The 12279-nt window shown below is 35.2% G+C and overlaps 1 protein-coding gene across 1 annotated transcript in view; it reads right to left on the bottom strand.

Annotated features, from left to right (window-relative positions):
* Nucleotides 1-12279, bottom strand: part of FAM135A (family with sequence similarity 135 member A) — a 102378-nt gene that overhangs the window by 36274 nt on the left and 53825 nt on the right. Inside the window, exons 8-10 of the mRNA XM_081094484.1 lie at nucleotides 10441-10518; nucleotides 6668-6717; nucleotides 3205-3360 (exon numbers count right to left, since the gene is read on the bottom strand). Of these exons, the coding sequence (XP_080950610.1) occupies nucleotides 3205-3360; nucleotides 6668-6717; nucleotides 10441-10518 (284 nt within the window). The remainder of the gene's footprint in view (nucleotides 1-3204; nucleotides 3361-6667; nucleotides 6718-10440; nucleotides 10519-12279) is intronic.

Genomic DNA, 12279 nt, shown 5'->3' with positions numbered 1-12279 from the left:
TCAAATGTCATGTACATGTGAATATGTATACAGGATTGGGCAAAATAGGTTTACCGTGATGAGTATGGAAAACAAAGTTTATCTTGCATTATTATTTACTAGAGGCCTGGTACACGAATTCATGGGGGTCCCTTAGCCTGGCCTGCGGGATCGGGCTGAAACCAGCTCTCCGACATCCCCCAAGGGGTCCCGGGTTGCAAGATAGCACAGGTCAGGCTGAGGGACCCCACCGGTGCACGATTGGGGCCAGAAAGGAACGCGGGAGGTTGGCCAGCCAGCTGGGGAGGGACAGCGGGAGGACTCCAGGGCATGTCTGGCCCATCTTCCTTAGTCCTGATCGGCTGAACCCAAGCAGCAAGCTAACATACCTGTCGGAGAATCTGGCCCTGGTAGTCAGTGCACGTCATAGCGAGCAGTTGAGCGGCCTTAGAATATTAGCATATTATGCTTTGATTGGCTGAATAGCTGACCGGACACTTAGCATATTAGGCTTTTATTATATAGAACTAGAGGCCCGGTGCACAAAAATTTGTGCACTGGGGGGGTGGGTCCCTCAGCCTGGCCTGTGCCCTCTCGCAGTCTGGGACCCCTCGGGAGATAACGACCTGCTGGCTTAGGCCTGCTCCCGGGTGGCAGAGGGCAGGCCCAATCCCTAGGTGTAGACCCTGGTCGGGCTCAGAGCAGGGCCGATTGGGGAGTTGGGGCGCTGCCCCCTGTCATGCACAGAGCAGGGCGGATTGGGAGGTTGCGATGCCACCCTCAGTCATGCTCAGGGTAGGGCCGATGGGGGGTTGGGGCACCGCCCCCGTCACACTGAAGGCAGGGTCGATGGGGAGGTTGCGGCGCTACCCACTGTCACGCACAGAGCAGGGCCAATCAGGAGGTTGGGGTGCTGCGCCCTGTCACGCACAGAGCAGGGCCCATCAGGGGGGTTGGGGCTCCGTACCCTGTCACGTACAGAGCAGGGCCCATCAGGGGGTTGGGGAGCTCCCCCGTCACGCATAGAACAGGGCCGATCAGGGGGTTGAGGAGCTCCCCCGTCACTCACAGAGTAGGGCCAATAGGGGAGTTGGGGCACCACCCCCTGTCACACACAGAGCAGGGGGGATTAGGGTTTTGGACGCCGCCCTCTATCACCCACAGAGCAGGGCCGATCAGGGGGTTGGGGTGCCGCACCCTGTCACACAAAGAGCTGCAGTGCGATCAGGTGTTTTGGGCGCTGCCCCCTGTCACACTGATCCCGGTGCTGGGAGGCCTCTCGGCTCTGCGGATCCTGGTGCTGGGAGGCATATTACCCTTTTACTGTATAGGATAGAGGCCTGGTGCACGGGTGGGGGCCGGCTGGTTTTCCCTGAAGGGTGTCCTGGATCAGGGTGGGGGTCCCCACTGGGGTGCCTGGTCAGTCTGGGTGAGGGGATGATGGCTGTTTGCAGCTGGTCACACACCCTTCAGGGTCGGGGTCCCCACTGGGGTGCCTGGCCAGTCTGGGTGAGGGGTTGAGGGCTGTTTTCAGGCTGGCAGGTGACTGAAGCTCCCAAGCTTTTTCTTTTTTCTTTTTTTATTCTGGGCCAGCTTTAGCTTTGAGGCTTGGCTCCAGCTCTTAGGCCTCCACTGCTGAAAGCAGGTTTCTGGCCTTTGTTTACCTTCTGTATTTGAAACAATGTTGCGATCCTGCTGGCTGAAGCCCGGAGGACTAAAGCAGGTTTCTGGGGTTTTGTTTAGCTTCTATATTTGTAACATAGTTGCTTAGAGTTGCAACTCAGAGGCCGGCAGCGGCAGGCAGGGACGTTGGAGTCCTCTGTCACTGAAGCAAGCAAGCCTCATGTTCGCTTTAAGCTGCCTGGCTGCCGGCCGCCATCTTGGCTGGCAGTTAATTTGCATATCGCCCTGATTAGCCAATGGGAACGGTAGCAGTTTTACGCTAATTACCATGTTTCTCTTTTATTAGATAGGATTATTGTATTATTTTCTATATGAATAACTGTAAACCTACTTTTGCCCCACCATGTATGTCTTTTGCCAAATTGGGAAAGTTTTCAGTCATTAATTCTTTGAATATTTTTTCAGTTCCTCATTCTTTCTCTTCTTCTGAGGATACAGTAGTATTTGTCTCACAAGTCCATGAGGCTCTGTTTTTTCTTTTTTTTCTTCCCTCAGTCTGTTTTCTCTCTGCTGTTCAGATTAAGTAAAATCTGTTGGTCAGAATTCAACTTTCTGATTCTATCCTCTGTCATTTCTACTGTACTATTGAGCCCATCCAGTAAGCTTTTATTTCAGTTATTATATTTTTCAGTTTTATAGTTCACACTTTTTAAAAAGAAATTAGTGTCTTTTTTTAAAGATATAATATATATATATTTTTTAATATATATATTTTATTGATTTTTACAGAGAGGAAGGTAGAGAGATGGAGAGTTAGAAACATCGATGAGAGAGAAACATCGATCAGCTGCCTCCTGCACATCTCCTAATGGGGATATGCCCACAACCCAGGTACATGCCCTTGATCGGAATCGAACCTGGGACCTTTCAGTCTGCAGGCCGACGCTCAATCCACTGAGCCAAACCGGTTTCAGCTTAAGGTATATTTTTTAATTGAGGAAGGGAGGAGAGAGATAGAAACATCAATAATGAGAATCAGGGATTGGCTGCCTCCTGTACAATCCTTATTGGGGATTAAACTTGAACCCCCCCCCCCGCCCCCCCAAAAAAGAAATAAAAAACTGTATCAGTTTTAACACAATAATTTCCTTCAATTAAAAAAGTTATGTCATTTAAAAATTTTACCTAAAATAAATTAATCAATAAAAACCCTGTTGAATATATTTGTCTTAATATACAAGACCCTTTTACTAGGGAAAAATGAGTTTAAGACTTTTCTTTTTGTCCTCATGTCCTATGTCTCAAAGGACACTATGAATTCCTGTTCTTGGGTTCCCAGGTCAATTTGTATCATACATCTTTCTATTTATTTACATCTAGGTGATTTTTCTTACTAATAGGCATTGTAACTAAGTTAGGTCATGTGCTCAACTGTATTGTTATATTATTACCTTTAGAAATAAGACAATAACAAAATAAATGTCTTTTTTTCTGATTTATCAACATATGAGATAAAAATCAGGCTTTTCACTCATAAGAAATTCCTCAAGATAAATGTTAATACTTATTAAAATGCTCTAATACCACTTTTCCTTAACTTACCCTCAAAGTATGGTTCTCTTGTGCTAATAATAGCCTTAGCTCTTCATGTAGTGTTACAACTTCCAGAAATTGTCCCCATAAAGCCATTAGAAGTGAGCAAAGCTGTGCAAAATTCATATTTATATGTTCTGCCAGTTCATCAGGGTTTTCTATTTTCTGAAATGACAAGAAAAAAAACCCCACCTTAACTGCTCTGAGACTTACTATAACACATCTAAAAATAATACATTATTGAGAATATTAATACAAAGGCACATTTTTAGTTTTAAAAAGAAATGTGTGTGTGTGTGTGTGTGTGTGTGTGTAGAAAGAAAACTGACCTATGGCTTTTTTCTATTTGATAATTACTATAGCAATTTTCAACAACTTAACAAATATTTTTAATATCTGAGGTATCTTATAACTGCAATAATGTCAAATACAGTACAAAATTATAAATCAGGATTCTATACAGCATGATAAACTTCAAATACTAAAAACTTGGAATTTTAAATACAATGTATAAATCATACTGAAAGTTATAAAACTTTTGAAAGATAATGAAATCTTAAAATAGATTTTTTTCTCCAACCAGTGAATGTAAAAAACTTAAAAAGATCTGTAACTTCTCATAAAGAACTAAGGGACTATCTAAAGTACTGCTTTTGCACCACGCCTATGTTTCCTACGTTCCATTTTGCTTATGATAATTCTTTTACAGAGTTGTCAAACACTTAGTTCTTTCTCTTTATATTATTCATCTACTGTTTATTGAGCACATTTTAAATGTTAGGGCTTAACATTCTACAGATACAAAGATTAATATGAGAAGCTCAGTCTAGTGAGGAAAGAAAGGTAGGTAAACAATTATGCTATTATGAGTGTTCTAATAGTGATATTAAGTTATTCCATTTACCAATGTATTTAAAAATTCACCTAAACTGATGATAAAAGTTAAGAGTTCTAGGCTATACTATGAAACTATATTATACAGAATTTTGTAAAAAGCATTTGGTTTTCTTGAATGATAAAATAAGGATTTCTGAATAAAGAATTAAAAAAAAACACTATAAACCAAGAATGACTGCTTTTCTTTTGGACAAGCATTTTTTATTATGAGGACAGGTTTTTCTTTATTTCCAAGGCAATAGCCAGTTTTCGGGAAGATAATTCCTTGCTGCAAAAATTCTGTCTTCAATTACTAGTAATATACTAGGACATCTACTCTAAATATATAGATAGATGCTGATTTCATTTCCCTATCATAAAGAAGGCAGAAGTAGTATATCGAATTTGAAGTTGAAAGTCACTTTCATGGTACCATCTATATACTACGGACAGCTAAATTTATATCTCTGAATCACATCTCTGTTGACCTATACCTAGTGGATGACTGTACTTGGGCATGAAAATAAAGTTGCTCAAGTTCAATTTGTGCCAAATTATACTAATTATATCTCCACTCTCCCTTTCTAAAAGAAAACCAAATGACAAATAAACCTCCCAAACCTTGCAAATGTTGCTTACCACACAGCATACTCTTAATTTCAGTATTTGTTTTTACTTTTCTTTTTTAAGTAAAAGTTTGCAATTCAGCAGACTTTTCCTCACCCACCCAAACCAAGCTTCCACTTATCTACCTTAACTCAGAAAACACATAAGACAAAAATTCAGCAAAATTAGTAATAAGGAAAAAGATAGTCTTTTATTCTCTTTTGTGACTTTGGTTTTTACATAGTAGTCAGTCAATAAATATTTACTGAATGAATAAAGAATTGCAGGTTTCAGATTAGGAAAAAGCTCCCAGAATTTATGGATAAACTCAGAAAATGTTGACTGATTCCAAAATTCTGAAATGAGAGCTAACAGAGTGAACACATGGTAAATATTGATTCACCAACATATAATAAACATTCAATATGTTTTTTCCCCCCAGGGAATGATTTATAAATGTTTACTGATTTGAGAGAGAGAGAGAAAGATTGATGTGAGAAAGAAACATCAATCAGTAGCCTTCCATACCCAACTGGGGATTGAACCTGCAACCTGTCCTGACTGGAAATCAAACTTGCAACCTGTTTGGTCCAACAAATTGAAACACCTGGCCAGGGAGAAGCTGACAAATTTTTGACCTCTCTCTTAAGAACACACAAAAGATGAGAATATACTGTAAAGAAAGCTGAAACTTGTAGCATTGTTCCAACAACAGTTTAAACAAAGTTTAGAAAAAGAAGACTTAGATAAGCATTTGACAGTAATAGCACTGTGTAAGGCAAGCAATACTGTACTTAATATAATCTACAAACAAGGTGAATTCTTCTGGCCTTACCATAGGCTGAATAAGGTACATGGCGCCCGCCCCCCACCCCCGCTTGCCCTCCACCCCCCTTTTTTCCCCTTTTCTGAAAGGAGGGTTATCTACATACCTTGTAATTATTAATTTTATTTCTCAGGGATCATGGCACCACAGTTCTGAGAGAGGACTTTAGTATGTTCATTATTGGGAAAGAATCCCTTAAAGTATAAGTAAGTTATACTTCTTCTGGTTTATATAAATCTTTACAAGTCTTAAAATGTAAATAACAGAATACTTTTATGTTAAAAAGAAAATTAGAATTAAGTATGAGAAGGTCTTTTATATTTATTAATGTAGGGATAAGATCTTACATTTGTATCGTATTTTTTGTAACAGCATTCATTATCTTATCTTACATGGAATATACATTACTTAATAGCATGCAATCAGTTCGTTTGATTACAAAGATGTTTTTATGCCATTTTCACTGAATATCACAATATGAGCATTTTCCCACATAATGAAACATTTGTTGAAAGTACCATTTTTAAAGTTGTGCAAAAATTTGACCTGTTGAAATAAAACAAATTTTCATTTCTGAATAGTATCATTTTATAAAAATATGCAAGTTTAAGTGATGCTTTAAAAATTTGCCCAGCCCTAGCCGGCTTGGCTCAGTGGATATAGCGTCAGCCTTCGGACTGAAGGGGCCCGGGTTCGATTCCGGCCAAGGGCACATGCCTGGGTTGCGGGTTCAATCCCCAGTAGGGGGCGTGCAGGAGGCAGCCGATCAATGATTCTCTCTTATCATTGATGTTTCTCTCTCTCTCCTTCTCCCTTCCTCTCTGAAACCAATAAAGAAATATATTAAAAAAAAATTTTAAAAAACCCCAAAAATAAAAATTTTCCCAGAAATTCTTTGAGTAAACTAGTTGAAGAAAAAGCACACTTTTGATCAGTTGTCTTTGCTATTTCACTTATATGCAGAATAACACACATTGTAAAGATAATTTACCTTCATGCTCAAGTCAAATGTCTTTTGACTGTGCTTCTGCCATGATCAACAATTTTATCTTTGCATTTTAGGAAAGATAATTAATCACTACGTTTTCTTAGACACAATTTTTATAATAGAAAACACACTCCACTCAAATAACTTGATCATATGAATTTTAAACATCCAAGTACCTTAACTTCTTCACATAGTTCAGTAAGTCGAGCTTCCACATCCATATCCTCTGAAAGGATTAAAGAGCAATTAGAGAAAGTATTTCAATGTTATATCTGAAAACTATTTTTGAAATTATATAAATTAAATTACCTTTTAAAAACTAGGTTAAGAAATGTTTTGACTATATTTAATGAATTAAATGTCAACATAGTGTATATTCATAAATACATTAATCATGTAGGTAATGTGATAATCATTAAATTCTATGCTCTGACTATTAAATGGAGTACTTCAGTTCCCATAAGAGGCTAACACAGTCAAGGAAATACTGCCTACATACCTAAAGTAAGATGCACTGCTGCATCACAAAAAAGACAAAACATGTAATTAGGTTTTATTGTATTTCACATATTGTAAATTCCACTAAAGATTAGTAGTCTGTCTTTTATGTGTTCATGCCTTGCTTTTTACAAAAGCTATTCCTAAAAATTCCAAGTAAAATTAATTTTTATAACCCCAAAATATTTAAAACATACCCGGAGTATAGGCTATTTAATGAAAATGAATGACAAAATCCTCTTTAATAAAAAGTTTCTAATTTGGTTTAATATTCACTTTTCTATAAGTCTAACAGTGAGACAAAGTTTTTCCATACAATCCTAATTTATTTAATGTGTGCTATAACCATCTATAAAAAGGATGTACACATAATTTGCAATTAAAATGGTAATATTTACAAGGGCATATAGAAACTAACAAAATAGATTTATTACATATTTTTTATTTTTCCAGATAAAAATTTCCCTAGGTCTGACATTCTATATTTAGATATACTTCATTTTTATTCAGAAATCAAACCAAAATGAATTATCCTAAAAGAACTATAATAGCATAGTCGTGATCACACAAAGTTTCATAATCTTGTTGCTTAAAGAGAGTTTAATTGATCCTTCTCAAAGGCAAGAATACTTTCTTTGAAATCCTGAATTCACTCATCAACTTACTATCTCATAAGACATACTGAACGTTCACTACTTGATAAAAAGAATGATAAACATTTAATTTGATAAAATAAGCAGGTACAATTATATAGTAAATACAACCAAAGTACGATGTGAACAACAGATACTCTACTGGTAACTGAAACTACTAGAACACATATTTTGTAACTGACAAAATATATAAATAAAATTATATTTAGTTATTAAAATATACCAAGAAATAGATCACAAATTTGATCTACCCACTGATAACTAAAGATATCTGATATGATTTCACAAATCATTTCATTGTCAAATAAATCTACTATTAAGTTTTCCAAAATTAAAAAGAAACCAGCAGCAGACCCTGTATTAAAATCATAACTTTCATATGCCAAGACCTATTTTCACATTACTCTTGATCTTTTCCTGTGTTAGAAAAAGTTAGTTTTAGTAGTTACATACTACTTCAATGTAACCAACATCTTAAAGAATGTTTAAAAGCAAAACTTAACCTCAAAATCTTTGAATTCAAATGATTTAAAAATCATTTAGGAGTGTTACTTGAGTTTAAAATTCTACTTTAATTAATTTTTCTTCTTAACATTATACACACACACACACACACACACACACACACACTAGTATATACAATTTTATAGGATTCTACAAATGTGATCATTATCTTACATAAGATAATTTATTTTAGCTCCACCTGCTAATTCTAGGTTAGAGCCTTGAACATACTCTTCCATATTTTTCAAACATACATACATATACATATATGAGTTTTGGAGTTGCTGTTTTACAAAATGGGATATTTTACACACTTTCTGCAATTTCCCTTTTTTTCTCAGCACTACTCCATGAAAATCTGGAGCCCTAAAGCATTTTCTAAAATGGATGTATAATATTCCTTGGTGTGAGTACCTCATAATTTATTCTATATTCCACTCTGCCAGATGATGAACATTTATCTTTACTTTCAGTGTTTAACACTAAGAATATAGCAATAAACATGCTTGTACATATATCTTTACATACTAGCACTCTTATTTCTGTTATATAGGTTAACAACAGTGGGATTATTAGGTCAAAGGGTAAAATCTAATTTTCTAAATCCATCCATTCATTCATCTACTCTGTTATTCAACAGATACTTTAACATAGCACAGAAAATGCCAATATAATGCTAGCATTTATGAATCAAAGATATCTTAATAGAAGTATTAATAAAAGTATTAATAAAAATCATAATTTAATTCACTACACTTTAGTTTTAAATCTTTTCCCACCCAACTAAAAACTGCGCCCTTCTTTATATAGGCCTTATTACATAAGTAGCATTCTGTAAAATTATTTAAAATGTAAATTGATAGGCTTACAATCGTTTAAATGAGAATTATATATATATTTTCTAGTTTACTTATTCTTTTTTTAAGTTTTTATTAAACTTGTTTGGGAAGAAGTATATTTTTACTGCTAGAAAGAACACTAACCCATTTCAACCAATCAAAGCGTAATATGCTAATGATATGCTAAGGCCACTCAATCGCTTGCTATGACGTGCACTGACCACCAGGGGGCAGATGCTCCGGGTGGTAGGTTAGCTTGCCGCTGGGGTTCAGCTGATCAGGACTGAGCAAGATGGGCCGGACATGCCCTGGAGCCCTCCTGCAGTCCCTCCCTGGCTGGCCAACCTCCAATGTCTCTCCCCTGTCCCAATCGTGCACCGGTGGGGTCCCTCAGCCTGGCCTGTGCTCTCTTGCAATCCAGGACCCCTTGGGGGATGTCAGAGAGCTGGTTTCAGCCCAATCCCGCAGGCCAAGCTCAGGGACCCCACTGGTGCATGAATTTGTGCACTGGGCCTCTAGTGAGAATATAAAATTGTATTCCAAAGTAGTGATCATAATAAATCTTCAACCTTTGTTTTTTTCTTCCTGATAAGAAAATCATTTTCTCTCTTAAGTTTTAGTGAAAACTAAAACAACTTAAGTATTTCTGAGCTAGTTTTCATCTGAGAAATGTTAAGAAAGATTTTGGCTCCTTAATTTCCTTTTGTTCATAATCCTAAAAACTAGGAAACACTGTAATTTTATTTTATTTTTTATTTCTGTAGCCTTTCATAACTTTTAAAAAATATAATTGTGATGGTCTATCCAACTCAATGTAAAAACTTTCAATATACTTGTAAAAAAGATAGTAAATTAAATTCTAGTCAATAACCAACATCTAAAATATATAGAAAAATACATCAATAACATAAGGAGATTAAAATATTTCCTTTACAACATGTAACATATCTAGATGGTCCTGACTGATACTACTTAGCTTTTTAAATTTAGAATAAAAAAATAAATGCAAATTGATGCAAAAAGCAAAACCAGATAATGAAGATGTTTCTCTTCTTTATTTCTGTAATGCATTAAGTTAACTTCAGTTTTTAAACCACATTTCATTCTCATCAGTCGTACCCAAAGATAAATTGAAGGCAATATAATTAAACCAACAAATTCTGGCAATAAATATGGTTTCCAAAAAGTGCTGTTTGTGGGAATTCTAAAAGTATATGGCAAGAGCCAAAGAAATCTTTGCATTTACCATTTCTAGTTTTAAATAAAAACTTCAATATTACAAATTAAGAAATTAACCAAAGCTTATCTACAAATCAAATTCTAAAAGTTCTTAAATAACGGTGGTAGAAACATACTATATAAATAAATACATATTTATAAAATTTGACACTAATTTAAAGCAAAATTTAATACTAATTAAGAGGGATTATTTACTTAACCTATTTATAAACATACCTAGACAGGTGTCTTTCTGGGTTCGTGGCTGTTTTCTTCTGAGAAGGCGCTCATAAAGGACCTGCATGTTGGCCTTGGCTAGTTGTAAGGATTGCACACAGCACTAGTTACTATACTCTTTTTACAACAAAATTTATTAGAATTTCCAAAGTTGTTATTAATAGACTTAGCATTGGTCTGATAATGCAGTTAGATTAGAATTCTGAAGCAGAATCTTTGAGTTAGTTAATTAGTTAATTAGAATTACAAATGATGTACATTCAAGTTTATATATTATTTTATTCTTTTCTATTTAAATGTATGCACCACTCAACATTTCATAGTCAATATTTTCATGTTTTAATTTCTTAGACTCAGAATTTTAGAAATGGCAGTGATCTCAGAGGTCAGCTAACTCAAACCTTTGCTTTTACTACTGTAGATACTGGAGCCCAGAAAATACTTGTCAAAGCCTAGATTCCAGAACTTGTGACTCCCATTTTCAGTAAGAGCTCATGGCACCAAACCAATATTTAACTACATGCCGTGAAAAAAATGTACATCATTTATCTAGGAGAAAATAAAAAGGCAAAAGCAGAAAGGAATTCAAGGCATATTTTAAAAGGCAAAGCAGAGTTTAGATACATTTTTCAAAGTATGGTGGAGTTTAAGACTTTTAAATATATTTATTTGAAAACTCAAGAAAAATGCTAAATAGTAGAAGGAAATAAAATAAATCCTTTAATCAAGAACTACTTTAAGTCCACTTATTAAAACTGGTGAATATGATGATGTTTGGTCAAAAGTGTTTTAAGGATGTATTATCTATTGCCTATAATTTAATTTTGGTATAATAAAAATAAACAATGTTAATATTAATAGCTAAGAATATGCAGTAGTTTATTTTGAATAGTTGATAGTTTATACTCTTTAAGTAACAACAAAAATTGTATTATGCTGTTTTATTCATTCATTCATTCAACAAATATACTTGAGTAAATAGATGAATAAGGTAGTAATAATTTTATTCTACTACTATTATATACTTATTAAAATTAAAGTCTGGGTTTGCTTTAGAATTTTATTTTTTGATAAAATATATTAAGCATATAATTTGGAATAAAGTTGAAATTAAATATAAGGGCTCTTTTAATTATGAAATTTTCTACATTGCATCTAGAAGCCCAAAGTAACATATAGGACAAAAAAAAAAAGCAATACCTACCTGAAAGAAACTTAAAAGCCTTATAAATACATGATCACACTGAAGTTAGAGTAATAAATTAGCAATAAAGTGCTAATACTGTCTAATGCATTTGAAATAAATTTTTGCCTTTGAAAAGATATGCTTGATTTCTTTTACATCACTTTCTTTTAGAGGAATACTTTTTAAGTTAAAATGTGGTTCATGTGTTTTTCCATTTACAAATATAAATCTATTTGAAAATTAAATGCTCATAGACATCTTCCTTATATATGCACATATAGGCCCATCTCGTATATGACTCTCTACATTTAAAACACAAGAAGCCCTGTCTTGCGGGTAAGCTTCTCTCATTCATCCCTATACTGAACTGATTCCTTATTAAGGGAAGGGGAGAAGTCAAAGCTCTTTAAAGACATAGACACTATTTTTTTCTCAATCACCTGACATATTAGGTACTCATAAAAAGTTCAAGGGAATTATACCATTAAGAAATCTTACTCCTAGAGCTGCTTTACACCTCTATCTTTTGGATGTCCTCATCTTTCCTGTCAGACTCATGCACCATATCTGGTTCCCTTTAATTTTCCCTACCCCTTTAGAATAGAATTCGCTTTGTATATATAGTCTCAAAGCTAGTAAAAGAAATGGCTCCA

This window comes from Myotis nattereri, assembly GCF_964212035.1.
Source record: "Myotis nattereri genome assembly, chromosome: 6".
NCBI lineage: Eukaryota > Metazoa > Chordata > Mammalia > Chiroptera > Vespertilionidae > Myotis > Myotis nattereri.
Note: the sequence above shows the minus strand (reverse complement) of the source record. Positions and strands in the feature narration are given on the sequence as shown.